General features: G+C 54.8%; 1 protein-coding gene across 1 annotated transcript in view; it reads left to right on the forward strand.

Moving 5' to 3' along the window:
* The first annotated feature begins 3,333 nt into the window (after positions 1 to 3,333).
* Positions 3,334 to 14,693, forward strand: part of DPEP1 (dipeptidase 1 (renal)) — an 11,807-nt gene continuing 447 nt past the window's right edge. The window contains exons 1-9 of the mRNA XM_015406685.1: positions 3,334 to 3,440; positions 7,546 to 7,678; positions 9,187 to 9,319; positions 9,792 to 9,942; positions 10,319 to 10,388; positions 11,058 to 11,238; positions 13,303 to 13,383; positions 13,478 to 13,553; positions 13,959 to 14,094. Coding sequence (XP_015262171.1) covers positions 3,334 to 3,440; positions 7,546 to 7,678; positions 9,187 to 9,319; positions 9,792 to 9,942; positions 10,319 to 10,388; positions 11,058 to 11,238; positions 13,303 to 13,383; positions 13,478 to 13,553; positions 13,959 to 14,094 — 1,068 coding nt within the window. The remainder of the gene's footprint in view (positions 3,441 to 7,545; positions 7,679 to 9,186; positions 9,320 to 9,791; positions 9,943 to 10,318; positions 10,389 to 11,057; positions 11,239 to 13,302; positions 13,384 to 13,477; positions 13,554 to 13,958; positions 14,095 to 14,693) is intronic.

The raw sequence follows: 14,693 nt of genomic DNA on the forward strand, positions 1-14,693 counted from the left end.
GGGCTCTCCCAGGGGCTTTGGTGCCCGCGGGCGCGGAGTTGGGGTTTGTCGGCCGGGGGCAGGAGCGCGCTGCAGCAGGGCTCTGCCACCGGGCCGCGTCCTTCCAGTCAGTCCCCGCGGCGGGACGTCACCTTGAACCAGCCGCGTGAACCGTCGGACTTGCTGGCCGGACGCTTGACACCGCCGGGTGCCGCGCCCTCTCTGGGACTGCTCCTCCTTTGCTCCTTGAGCTCTGATCTCAGCTTCGAGGTGGTTACCCACGGGTTAGGAAAAGTCACTCTGCACATGCTCAAAGGCATACATGCTCCTCCACCAGCCACAGCAAGGTGCTTTGCAACTGATGATGAACCGGGTGAAGCGAAAATGGGCACTGATTTCTCTGCTTCTGCACGCACACACACACACCCATTCTTTAGGCAAATTGTCCATTGCAAATAGAGAGGGCAACCTCAAAATAGAATAAATCTCTTTCCCGTTCATAAGAACATAAGAGGAGCCAGTGTTGGATCAGGCCAGTGGCCCATCCAGTCCAACACTCTCTCACACAGTGGCCAGAAATACCAGGTGCCCTCAGGAGGTCCAGCAGTGGGGCCAGGACACCAGAAGCCCTCCCACTGTTGCCCCCCCCCCCCAAGCACCAAGAATGCATGCATCCCTGCAGTTTCATGGAGTGCCCACGAGTTCTTGTATTGTGAGAAAGGGAGAAAAGGACTTCTTTCTCTACCTGCTCTATCCCACGCATAATCATATAAACCTCGATCATGTCACCCTTCAGCCATCATTTCTCCAAGCTAAAGAGCCCCAAGCACTTTAACCTTTCCTCATAGGGAAAGTGTTCCAATCCTTTAATTATTCGAGTTGCCCTTTTCGGCACTTTCCCCAATGCTATAATCTCCTTTCTGAGGTGTGGTGACCAAAATTGCACACAGTATTCCAAATGAGGTCGCACCATCAATTTATACAGGGGCATCATGATACTGGCTGATTTGTTTTCAGTTCCTTTCCTAACAATCCCCAGCATAGTTCTCTGCTCAGTGTTCTGTCTTGGCCCTGTGGGCACGAAAGAGCAGAGAAACAAGCCAGAAGGAAGCAAGGGGAGAAAAGGTGGTGGGACAGAACAGATAAGAAAATGGAGCTGGATAAAGTGAAATTAACCGCCAGCCCCAGCCACTGTTGCTGTTTTCACCACCTCATTCCTTCACAGGAGATCTTGTGGGGAATTGCTTGCATGTTTCCCCTTATATCTCCACAATGAAAAGGGCCAGGCTTTTTTTCCCCTCTCCCCCCCCCTCCATAAAAGCTGGGGGATTCAGAGAGGGGGCATGGCCTATTTCTGAAGGACACTGGCACTATGCACCCTCCTCCTCCGTCCCCCCGGTAGCTGCGGGCCTCAGTGCCAGTTGCCCACAGGTGTTTAAGGCCTGTGTGTTCACATGGCTGACGCTTATCTTGTACCTTAAAGACAGGCTGTTCAGCACCCCCTGCTTTCCCATGCAAGTGGCAAGAAGTCTGGGGCAAAGCTACAGGGGTTTGCCCTATTTGGACGGAAGTGAACGGGAGAGTCCTCAGTCTCCTCTGCTTGCAGAGGGTTCTCCGAGGCCTGAGGCAGAGAGGGGTCTTGCCCTCCCTCCAGCCTTGACAGCCGGTTTAACTGGTGCTAGGAGGGACAGGTTGCCAAGCATCCTTCCAAGGGAGGACGCCTCCCCCTCCAAATGCCCGGGGGAAGAAAAGGCACTCCTAGGATGCTCCTTCTGAGATGAGTGTCTGTGTGCATTTCATCTGCAGCTCATTTGCACTTCCTGGCTTTCTTGCTGTCAGGTCGCAATTGACTTGCAACAACCCTGTAAGGTTTTCAGAGGGGCTTTGCTACTGCCTGCCTCTGACAGCAACCTTCGACTTCCTTGACGGTTTCCCATCCAAATACTACCCAGGACCAACCCTGCTTACCTTCTGAGATATTACAAGATCAGGCCATCCTGGGCTATCCAAGTCAGGGCCTTTTACACATAGACAGCTTTAAATTGAGGTTAGACAGATTCACCGAGGGCAGGTCTATCCGTGGCTAATAGCCATGGTGACCAAAGGGAACCTTCATGTTCAGAGACAGTCAGCCTCCGAATCTCAGTGCCAGGAGAACACATCGGGGGAAGACCCAGGCCTCTCTGCCCTGTTGTTGGTCCTCCAGAGGAACTGGCTGGCCACTGCATGAGACAGGATGCTGGACTAGGGGGACCCCCCCCCTGGTCTGACCCAGCACGGCTCTTCTGAGGTTCTTATGAAGGCCTCGGCCTCTCTGCCCTGTTGTTGGCCCTCCAGAGGAACTAGTTGGCTATTGGGTGAGACGGGATGCTGGACTAGGTGAACCCTCACTGGTCTGACCCAGCAGGGCTCTTCTGGTTGGCCTCTGGCCTTCCCAGCTCCTGACTGCTGGGATCTGCTTTCATTCATGCCAGAAGCTGCTGGGCTTCTACAAAAGGCAAGCCTCGGGTGCGGTGTGAATGAGCGCACCTTTGCTCCACAAACATTTTGTAACATGTCTTGTGGTGTCTTCAAGAATAACACATTTATTGTTGCAGATGCTTGGGAACAAGAGCCCATTTCTCGTCAAAAGCTTGAAGTTCAGGTTACCCGACATGAAGTTTTCGTGGTCGACAATTATAGTTTAAACGCGCTTTTATTTGGAAGTCACTTTGAGGGCTCAGGCGCAGAAGCAGACAGAGATGTTCAGACAGGGACTTCTCTGCGGTTCTCCACCTCGCGTACAGGCTCGTCAGGGGGCCATGACTCAGTGACAGAGGCTCTGCTTGGCATGCAGGAAGTTCCAGGTTCAATCTGCAGCATCTTCAGGACAAAGGACCAGACAGTAGGTGATGGAAAGACCTCTTCCAGACCCCCCCCTGGAATTGCTGCTGCCCACCGGAGTAGACATTGCTGACCTTGATGGAGGGGGGGGGGCGTCTGGTTCACTGTGAGGCGGCCTCATGTGTCCCGAGCTGCAGCTCCCCCCTGGAAATATCCATTCCCCTCGGGAGGGGAGGAGGCCGAAACCCCACCCCCCAACTTCACCCTTGTGTGCCAGGTGGTGGGAGTTCGGCCAGCTGAGACTGCACCCTGGCTCCTCCCAAGCAGTTATTTATTCACCCCGAGGTGGCGTGCAGGGCCCACAACCCGCACCTGCCTGGCGGAACCCGCGGCAGGAATCAAGGGGAACCATCTCTCCTGGGACCAGAGGCACATTTCTCAGAGTCCCACTTTTGGATCTCCCTACAGGAGAACTCTGCACGCCTCTCGGAGACCTCCTGCGCCCAGCACCCACCCAGGCCCCTCGCCGGAATGCTGCTGCCCAGCTGCTTGCTCCTCTCCGGCCTCCTCCTCTGTGCCGCAGACCCGTTTTTGCTGGAGGCCCAGAGGATCATGAGCACGACCCCTGCCATTGATGGGTAAGACCCGCCCCGTCAGGGCCTTCCGCTTGGCGTGAGGAGTGGCCCACCGGGGGAGTCTCTCCCGGGGGAGACGGGCTGCCGGCCAAGTCTGGGTCTCACTACTGCACGAAAGCGAGTGAGCAGGGGTGTCTAAGGTGCTGGGAATAGCTTCACTACGACCAGCCCTTTCACATGTGGCAAGTTCCAGGTGGTGAATCTGGTCCAGCGGGCCGCCGTCCAGAGGTGGGCTGGGCAGAGCCAAGGCATCTCTCTGAAGTGCCCCTCTGACGAAGGGGGCTTGGACTCTCAAAAGTCCCTGCCCCGACAATCTTGTGGGTCTCTAAAGTGCGACTGGACTCGAATTGAGCTGTCCCGGCATCCCTGGAGGCTCAGCAGAACTAAGCAGAGCTAACACATGGAACTCACTGCCACAGGAGGTGGCAGCGGCTACAAGCAGGGACGGCTTCAAGAGGGGATTAGATAAGCATATGGAGCAGAGGTCCATCAGTGGCCATCAGCCACACTCACTCAGACTCTCGGTCTGGGGCAAGGGAGGCTCCGCATTCTTGGTGCTTGGGGAGGGGGGCCACAGTGGGAGGGCTTCTAGTGTCCTGGCCCCACTGGTGGACCTCCTGTTGGCCCCTGGTATTTTTGGCCCCTGCGTGACAAGCAGAGTGTTGGACTGGATGGGCCATGGGCCTGATCCAACACTGGCTTTCCGTAGGTTCTTATGTTCCTTGGCCAGCCTCCTTGTTCTCCAGAGGCAGAGAGAAATTGTTTGGCTGGGAAGCAGGAGCCCAGCCAAAAGGAAAGGTGCGGACGGGACTTGGCGTGGGCTAGAGAACCGCCGGCCCCCCAGATTCTCAGCGTCCTGGGCTCTTCTGGCCAGCTCCAGAATCCTCGGGGTTGTGGCCTTCTGGAGGAGCCCTTGCTTTCATCAGACGACTCCCTCGAATCCGAGCCGACTCAACTTGGTGATCAGCCCCCCACCCCCACCCCAGCAGTAGCCCACTGGATGCCAGTGCTGGAGTCGGGTGGGGGGGCGGGAGCCTTGGGCTTCCTTCCCTGGCCTGTAGCCCTTCCAGAGGCATCTGGGCGGCTGCTGCGAGGACCAGGGTGCTGCACCTGATGGACCACGCCCTGGGCCTGATCCGGCATGGCTGCCCTTCCTCCCTTGGGCTCTGCAGCTCCTTAGCTCTGGCTTTCGCACAGGGTGGGTCTGCTCAGGAGGCGAATCATTAAACAGCAAGGAGAACTAGGTGATCGGGCAAACGTCCTTGGCACCACCCAGTGCCTGGCAAGCTCCCTGCAGGCTCTGGGGTGAGGCAGAAGGGGGGGGCACTTGGCCAGGGCAGCCGGGGGCTTCGGTCTCCAGGTCTTTGAACCCACCGATCTTCCTTTGGGTGGCCCCAAGTGGGCTCGAGGCCACCACAAGAAGAGAAGTGCTGGGAGAATGCAGCTCCATGCTGAGCTTTCGAGGAAAGGGGGAGCTGTGAGTGTGTGCCTCTGAGCATGCCCAGAGTGCCTTTCCCCTCTTGAACAGCCTGGTTTGGAGGTCTTAAGGAAGTGATCCCGACACTGTCCTTCAGTCCCTACAGCAGGGATCCACCTGCACCTTAGCACAGCACACAGGGACATAATGACTCAATGATTCCCGTAAAAAGCCACACTGTCTACCTAGAAAGCAACCTTCGTTTTACGGGGAGAAAAGAGCCTGCCGTTATGTCCAATGCTTACCCTTTCTAAATGCCACTTTTCTTTTTTATCATCAGGTCACAGCTGACACAGAGACCCAGTAGGGCTTTCAAGGCAAGAGGTTAACAGAGGTGGTTTGGTACTGCCTGCCTCTGCATAGAGACCCTGGCCTTCTTTGGTGCTTTCCCACCCATTTCTAACATCTTAGACCCAGGGTGAAGGGAGGGGGTGTAGCTCAGTGGCCGAGCCTCTGCTTGGCATGCAGAAGGTCCCAGGTTCAGTCCCCAGCAGCATCTCCAGTTGAAAGGACCAGGCAGGAGGTTCTGTGAAAGACCTCAGCCTGAGACCCTGGAGAGCTGTAAAGAGGGGCTGTGGCTCAGTGGCAGAGCCTCTGCTTGGCATGCAGAAGGTCCCAGGTTCAGTCCCCAGCAGCATCTCCAGTTGAAAGGACCAGGCAGGAGGTGATGGGAAAGACCTCAGCCTGAGACCCTGGAAAGCTGTCAAGAGGGGCTGTGGCTCAGTGGCAGACCCTCTGCTTGGCATGCAGAAGGTCCCAGGTTCAGTCCCCAGCAGCATCTCCAGTTGAAAGGACCAGGCAGGAGGTTCTGGGAAAGACCTCAGCCTGAGACCCTGGAGAGCTGTCAAGAGGGGCTGTGGCTCAGTGGCAGACCCTCTGCTTGGCATGCAGAAGGTCCCAGGTTCAGTCCCCAGCAGCATCTCCAGTTGAAAGGACCAGGCAGGAGGTTCTGGGAAAGACCTCCGCCTGAGACCCAGGAGAGCGGCTGCCAGTCTGAGTAGACAAGACCCACCTTGATAGACCAAGGGTCTGATTCGTTGTCAGGGAGCTTCATGTGTTCATTTATACTAACCAGGGCCGGACCAGCTTAGCTTCCGAGATCAGGTGAGATTGCGCCGTCCAAGTCACAGGCGAAAGATTAAGGGAAGCCTGCTCCTCTGTCCTCTGGTCAGTTCCTCTCAGCTGGGACCTGGTGCTGGATCCAGAGGAGCGATTCTGTTGGCGTGGTTTCTTCTTGCAGCTTACGAGTTTCCGGACATGAGAGCTAGCAAATGTGGTCTTGAGAGGCCAGATTTTTAATTGCAATGCGGTTGCCAAAGCACTCTGTTTCCGTTGCCAAAGCTCCCTGTTAGAGGGAGCAGGTGGAGATTCAAAGGCCACAGGGACCCCTCCTTATCAACAGCAGGAGGCAGCCACAGACACACTAAAACTCCAGGCGAGACAGCTGAAGCATAGTCAGCTTTATGGAGGATTTAGCATTGCAGAGAAAGATCACCTTCCCAAGTTTTTGACATCAGCTTACCTCCTGGTTTGGAGAACCTGAGTCTGCTTTCAGCTTCCATATTAATTAACTACATGGCCAGGAAATGACAATCAGCTCATTAGCAGCTATTCTTGATCAGTTAGCACATGCTTGAGAAAGAAACTTTTGGACAGGCCAGCAGGTGGCTCAGTGGTAGAGCATCTGCTCGGCATGCAGAAGGTCCTAGGGGTTCAATCCTTGGTATCTCCCGCTGGAAGGACCAGGCAGTAGATGATGCATGGAAGACCTCTGCTTGAGACCCTGGACAACCACTGCCAGTCTGTGCAGACCCGGATGGGCCACGGTCTGATCCAGTATAAGGCAGCTTCAAGTGCGTTCGGACTTTATGTTGCCCAAGCAATGTGCAAATGATTGTATGGCACAAAATTCCAGAGAAGCAGCTTTCTGTATATATGTAATAAAACATTTCTCACCTGTCCTTCTACCTTATGAGGGTCTGCAGAATCAGTTTTTTAAAAAACCATGGTGCTAAAACAACAGTTTAAAAAGTACAATATTTAATAGCAAAGACCAGCAAAGTTTGATAACAGAAGTCAGAACTGGACATCCAACCAAATAAAACAACCGGCAACCAACCACACAAAAAGAGATCCAGAACTCTCATGTCAAAATTTCCTCCACCACCATAATATTGCAAAAATTGCAAGACTATGGGTGGAAATGACAAGGGAGTCGTTACCGGCTAAATATCAGGAGAAATTTCCTAACTGTAAGAGTGGTTGAGCAGTGGAACAGTCTGCCTCGGGAGGTGGTGGATGCTCTGCTGGACGTTTTCAAGCGGAGGCTGGACGACCATCTTTCGGGTATGTTGTAGGTATGTAGGGCTCTCTTTCAGCTATGCTCCTGCAGAGTGCAGGGGGTTGGACTAGATGACCTGCAAGGTCCCTTCCAACTCTAACATTCTATGATTCTATAATAGGTGTATATGGCAAAGAGAGATGCATCTCAAACCACAGCCTCTCTGGAATAGACTGGCAGATGTCTGCCATGCCAGGAGATGCAGGAACAGTCGATGGTCCCCAATTCAGGCAGCGGTCTGAAGGCAAGGCTTCTGCTCTCGCTCAGCCACTTGCCCTCTCTGGTTCTAGGCACAACGACTTACCCTGGCAGATGCTCAGCAGGTTCAACAACGAGCTCTCCTTGCCGGCAGCTAATCTGTCTCAGCTCCAAGGCACCCACACCAACCTCCCCAAGCTGAAGATGGGACATGTGGGGGCACAGGTAAGGGGCAAGACCTGGAGGGGATCAGAGGGGAGGCACAGAAATGCAGGAAGGGCTCTTCCTAGTCAGACATTTTGCATCTTCTTAAGCCCACAAGCACTTTAAAAAACCTATCTCCAGTCTTCATAAAGGTAAAGGTAAAGGTTCCCTTGCTCGAAAGCCAGTCGAATCCGACTCTAGGGTTGCGATGCTCATCTCCGTTTCAAAGCTGAAGAGCCAGCGCTGTCCGAAGACGTTTCCGTGGTCATGTGGCCAGCATGACTAAACACCAAGGCGCACAGAACGCTGTTACCTTCCCACCGAAGTGGTACCTATTTATCTACTTGCAATTTCTTGCTTTCAAACTGCTAGGTTGCCAGTCTTCATACTATGAAACAAAACCTTTGCTATGTATTCGGGTTGCTTTCAAGCTGTCGGTGGATGCTGCAGGAAACATTCTGTGGGACCAAGATCCGCGGCATGCCTCCTTCCTGCTCTCAAACATTGCACAGACGTTCCTGTCTTTGCAAGGTGCTCAAGACTGTACTTAGAGTTAATTGATTGTGATACCTGTTAACACCCAGCGTATGAGTGTTTTTGTTAGGTATGGAGGTTCAACAATAGCAGAATGAGATTGAAGCAGCCAGACACATGTGTTTTTGTCTATAAAAAGATAACTTTTCTAAAGATTAGGTAAAGGGAACTTGGAGAACAAAAGTAAAATAAATCATCCTCACTAGCTCTAAGCTACATGTCGCTTCTCTAAGAACTTAACTTGAGACTCGGAGGAAACTTCAGGGAGAAAGGACAAAGAGCAATAAACTGAAACCCCGTGCTCTCTCCCTTGGCTCATCCCCAAACTATTGATTAACCAATCGAAGAATCCCAACACTGGCTAATTATGTATTCTATCACCTTGCTCTAGCAGGAAAAATGTGCAGACGATTCTGTTGGATCTCTCACTAGAAACTAGCATGCATAACAAGTGGGGAAATGCTTTCATGACGAATAGGAAGAGAACTCACAAATATCCCAACAAAGGTTTGTGGAGGTGCCAAGGAGCTGCGGTGGCTCAAGTGGTTAAGATGCTGAACTGCAGGCTGTGGAAGGTTGGTAGTTCAGCAGTTCGAGACCTGAGTGTGCCGCATGACGGAGTGAGCTCCCATCTCTGGCCCCAGCTCCTGCCAACCGAGCAGTTCGAAAGCAAGAAATTGCAAGTAGATAAATAGGGACCACTTCAGTGGGAAGGGAACAGCGTTCCGTGCGCCTTGGTGTTGAGTCATGCTGGCCACATGACCACGAAAATATCTTCGGACAGCGCTGGCTCTTCAGCTTTGAAACAGAGATGAGCACAGCAACCCTAGAGTCGGATTCGACTGGCTTTCGAGCAAGGGAACCTTTACCTTTACTAAGGCACCAACACATCCCCTCCCCCAGTGGCTGTGAGGCTTGCACCCAGGTTCCAAGGGCCAGACAGTTTTTGAGCTTACCCCAGAGACTCACCTTTTGCTCCCCTTTCTCACGGTCAGTTCTGGGCCGCCTACGTGCCCTGCGAGACCCAGTACAAGGATGCCGTGAAGCGGACCCTGGAACAGATTGATGTTATCCATCGGATGTGTCTTCAGTACCCGGAAGCCTTGACGTGCGTCACCAACAGTGCCGGTAAGGGTGGGGGAAGAGGGGTATCCCAACCCCACCCACCACAGATCCTATGTCTAGGAGAGGTGCCCGTTTGATCAGCCGTGCCATGGAGAGGGTTCCCTTTGCAGCCTCCAGCCCACACCCGGGGACCTGGCTCTTATGCCATTGTGATGGTGAAAGGCTGGTGAAGCTGCCGGTTTCTGCACAGGGCACTTTTCACAGTGGGGTAGAAGGGATGATTCAGCAAGTGCCGGCTTTTCCCTCATTGCAAGACCCTGTCAGGAGAAGCAGCCTTTGCCAGAATTCCCCCACTCATCACTGACGTGGCACACAGCATCCTCTTCCAAGCTGAATCCAGTAATGTTGGGGAGAGGCATAGGCCAGGCAAGAAGAGAGCAGTTTGCGGCCGCTTCACCCGCCGCCACTCCCCTGCCCCTTCTCTCTGCCCACCCTGGGCTTGGTCCTGCGCCCACAGGGGATGCTTGCCTTGCAGGGATCGAGGAAGCCTTCCACACGGGCCACGTGGCCAGCCTGATTGGCGTGGAGGGCGGGCACTCCATCGACAGCAGCTTGGGCGTCCTGCGCACCTTCTACCAGTTGGGGGTCCGCTATATGACCCTCACGCACAGCTGCAACACCCCCTGGTAAGGCCTCGGGCCAGCTGAAGCCGTGGGGTTGTTTGTGTGGGAGAGATGGAGGAGATGAGATACCCCCGAGCCTGTGCAGAGTGCAGTTCTCTTGCCACACAGTAAACACAGCCGGCTTGCAGGCATCTGAAGAAGCCGCAGGTCCAAGGGGGCAGTGGCCAGGCAGGGTCACATCCGGTGTGCAAGGCCCATGCCACATGCATGGGCTCTTTTGGGGGTGGAGCGGAGGGGAACATGGGTTGGCCCTTGGGGGGAGGAGGAGGAAACAGAGGGGTGGGCCTGTCTTCAGGAGGGGGACACAGGAGGGGGCTGTTGCCCCTTTGTGCCTCCCCCCTTCCTCGTTGGCTGCCTTCTTGCTTGCTTCCTTCGGCAGGGCTGACAACTGGCTGGTGGACACAGCGGCAGAGGAGCCAGTGCACCACGGGCTCTCCAGCTTTGGGAAGGTGAGATGAAGGAAGAAGGCAGGCAGGCGGCAGAAGGGCAGCTCTGCTGTGGTGGGAGAGCAGCCCCTGGAGCAAGGGACGCTTTGTCGCTCCGCTCAGAGGCTCTGCCCTGCTTCCACACTTGCACTCCCGGCATGAAAGATTCAGTCCCCTGCAGGGAGAAAACCACGGGAAAGGACACGGCCCAGGAACAGTTATTGCTTCTCCCTGAAAGCATTGCAATCACCCGCTTCCAAACCGCACAGACTAACACAATTGCCACTTACCTAGATGTCCTGATGGATAGAGATTAAGCCCCGCAAGCGCTACCGCTTTGGAAAAGGTTCCCAGCATCCAGAGGTCCATGTTCACCCGGAAAAGACAGGGGGCTGGATGCAAACCTAAGCCATGCAATCCAAGCCAGGCCTCTACTCCTCGGGTGACCTGCCATGTATTCCGTTATCCTCCAAATCTCCGCAGCGTCCCACCTGCCCAGAGTGGGTGGGTTCACAAACGGCGTTGCTCAGGGCAAGTCCACTCCGTTTTCTAGATGGCCTTTCGAAGTATCTATTGTGAGTGAGTTGCAGGAACACCCGCCTGTACACCCTTACGCAGCCCCTGCCCCGCACAGAGGGTTCTGGCTTCTACAGCACGATCTTCCCAATCTCCCTTTCCCCCTCCCTGGCTCAGCGCGTGGTTAAGGAGATGAACCGTTTGGGCATGATGGTCGACCTGGCTCACGTCTCGGTGGAGACCATGAACGATGCCCTGAGCGTCTCCAGAGCACCAGTGATCTTCAGTCACTCCTCTGCCTACGCCATCTGCCCCAGCCGACGCAACGTGCCCGACGACGTGCTCCTCCGAGTGGTGAGTGAGGCCAGGGCCGGGCAGGGCGGGCTTGTGCCAGAGGCACTGGTGGGGGACAGCTTGGAGGAAGAGAAGCCCCCCCTCACCCCCACCACAAGAAAGACATCCCGGCTCTCATCTTGTGGGGCAGCTCCCCGCCTGACCCCCTTGAGGTAGCCCTACTGGTTCCCTTTATTTATTTATTTAAATTTATAACCCGCCCTCCCCGCGAACGGGCTCAGGGCAGCGTACAGATGGGGCCAATGCCCAGTACATAAAACATTAAAACTGCATTTTAAAAACATTCAGTGCAACATAAGCGCTCTCCACAACAACTAACAAGGGAACCGATGACGTCACCAGGGTGGTATCCTTAGTGGCCACAGTTCCACGCAGTACCACCACTTTTGCACTCACGGCGAGTTGGTAATAAGGGCTAGGACAGATGGTAACAGTCGTGGCGGCTCCTACTCAAACGCCTGGCGGAAGAGCTCCGTCTTGCAGGCCCTGCGGAACTGTGCAAGGTCCCGCAGGGCCCGGATCTCCTCTGGGAGCTCGTTCCACCAGGTAGGAGCCGCCACCGAAAAAGCCCTAGCCCTAGTCGCCGCTAGTCTGGCCTCTTTGGGACCTGGAACCACCAGGAGATGTTTAGTCCCGGACCGTAGTGCTCGTTCAGGAATATATGGGGAGAGGCGGTCCCGTAGGTATGTCGGACCCTGGCCATCTAGGGCTTTAAAGGTAAGAACCAGCACTTTGAAGCGAATCCGGTATGCTATCGGCAGCCAGTGCAGCACTTTCAGCACAGGCTGGATGTGTGCCCCCTAGGAAGGCCCATCAGCACCCTTTCTTCTCCCCAACCTGGCCTTGGAGAGGAGAGGCAATTCCTACTTGCAGAGCTGCAAGGGATTCATAGCCCATGCAGTCACCTCTCTTTCTCTGGAGGGTGCAAAGCAGATAAAGCTCTCCCTTCGTGGGACCTGTGCAGGCTGATGCAGACAGCGCTGGAACTCTTCGCTGTGGCTTGTTCAGGGGCCATACAATATGGGGGGGAGGGGGGACCATGCGGAAAGACGCTAAGAAAAAGAACAGAATCATGACAGTGTAAAAATAAGCAACTCTTAGGCACTATTCAAATGAGAGTGGTAGGAATACATGTATAGCATCTACAAATACCCAGCACATAATAAACATATTTAGTATTCCAGCAGGTAGCATGCAATGTATTTCCAGTCTTCCAACAGGTAAATATACAAATATAGAACAAGTCTACAGTACAAGTGCAAAGCCTTCCTCAGTAGAGGCTGATTAGAGTACATCATAAGCATTCATCATGGTTTTCCAAGGTAAGTATACATGTATTACTACCAGGGGTCATTTTGCAGAAAAAGAGGTGCAGGAGCTCATTAGCATAACTCATTTGCATGTGCCACCCCCCCTGACATCACCGGAAGTGTGTCAGAAGGCAACACCCACCGCTCAGGCTCCACTGGACTGTTTTGGATTGCTAGCTATTTGGGGGGGGGGGAACATGCAGATCTGCCCTTGCAGAAGAGGGAGAGCTTGTACCTGAATAAAACTTGGTCTTAAAGGTGCCACTGGACTGTTTTGGACTGGGGGGCCGGGGGGAAGGCTCTGCAGCTTACCTGGCTGCTTCTTGTTCTGACTGAGGGCTGCTGGGAGCAGGGGGTGGGGCTTGTTGCATGTGCCCGCCCCCTGGGCTCTTTACTGCCAGAGGTCCACTCCTGTGCACTCCTGCAGGAAACGACCCCTGATTACTACCACTCTAATTTGAATAGTGCCTCCTAAGAGTTGCTTATTTGTATATTGTCCTGATTGTTCTTTTTCTCAGCGTCTTTCCGCATGGTTCCCCCCCTCCCCCCCGATGTTGTATTGTTCACTGTGTGATCACTTAACTGGGTTTGTTCCGGAGCCAGCCAGCCAGCCAGCCAGCCAGGCTGGGTGGCATCAGGGTGAGAAGCAGAGCCGGGTCTCCAGACCTTGTGACGGGAAGGGAAAGGGTGCCACGGCTCACAGGCCCCAGCCCCCTCCTTGTGCCTGACCTCGCCCCGCGGCCTCTCCCCCTAGAAAGAGACCCGCGGCCTCGTGATGGTCAACTTCTACAATGACTACGTGTCCTGCAGCTCTAAGGCCACCCTCGCTCAGGTGGCGGGTAAGTCCAGGAGCGGGGGAAGGAGGCCGGGTGGGGAGGACTGAAGCACCCCCAGGGCTGCCTGACCCGCTGCTGCTGCTGCTCCTGCCTGCAGACCACATGGACCACGTCAAGCGGGTCGCTGGGGCCGAGGCTGTCGGACTCGGAGGAGACTACGATGGCGTTGGCAGGTATCTTGGGGTGGGGTGGGGGGAAACCCTGCTGGATAGCCAAGCCCCTCCAGTGTAAGGCTGGTCCTGAGAGACACTCCGGCCTGGGACAGGGTGCCACGTGGCCTGGCTTGGAGACGACTTCGGTCGCTGCCTTGGACAGCCTGCTAAAGGGCCAGCAAGGACAGGCGGTTCTCGGGGCTTACGGGTGCCAAGGATTGACCTGGGGTGGGTCTCCCTGCAGCCTCTCTTTCCTGGCCCCTCCGGCAGGGCCCGCTGATGCTGCCTGTCTCCTGCTGGGTGCCCCCCATCTTTGCTGGGGCCCTTGGTGGGGTCCTCCCTCCTCCTGGGGCCCCTGCTGGGGCAGGGCAAGGAAGGCTGGGCTCTTGCTCCCGGGGTTCACCTTGGCGCTCTCCGGCACCACAGAGTTCCGGTTGGCTTGGAGGATGTCTCCAAGTACCCAGACTTGGTTGCAGAGCTGCTGCGGAGGAACTGGACGGAGAACGAAGTGAGGAGCGCCCTGGCAGGCAACTTGTTGCGCGTGTTCCGGGAAGTGGAGCAGGTGAGGTGGGGAGATCAGCGGGCGCCAAGGGTGGGGGGCAGGGAGCAAGTGGCGCCGGAGACCCTCCAGTCATAAGCAAGGCTCCCTCTAAGCTGTGGAGCCTTGTGAGCAAAAAACTACTTTGTGAGCTACTGGCATTAAAGTTGTGAGCGAGCCATTTGGCTACTGCAGAAATCAGTTTGCTCTGGAGCCCATCCCTTCCTGAGCTGAGACAAAATTGTGTGAGTCGGAGGCTAAAAAACCGTGAACTAGCTCACACTCACTCAGCTTAGAGGGAACACTGGTCATAAGCTGGTTCTACTCAGCCCCCACTCCCCCGAGCAGCCTCCCGTTCCCTTCTCCTCTTTGACGCGGCACTGGGCCCCTGACGATTCAGAGCCATGTGTTGGGTGATAGTGAGATATTGAAAAAATGGTATTTAGCAGAGATAATATAGCCCAGCAGAGCCAGAGTAAAATAATTCAGACTGAGAGTCCATGCGTGATTAAAATATAAAGTTTTTACTAAATCCTAGCATGGGAAGGGTAACTGGGATGAAAATAACAACAGAGCTAAATAGGCTACATCCTTACACTACAAAGACAAAACTAGAAGAGAGA

This window comes from Gekko japonicus, unplaced genomic scaffold, assembly GCF_001447785.1.
Source record: "Gekko japonicus isolate JY-2015 unplaced genomic scaffold, Gekko_japonicus_V1.1 scaffold386, whole genome shotgun sequence".
In the NCBI taxonomy this organism is placed as follows: Eukaryota; Metazoa; Chordata; class Lepidosauria; order Squamata; family Gekkonidae; genus Gekko; species Gekko japonicus.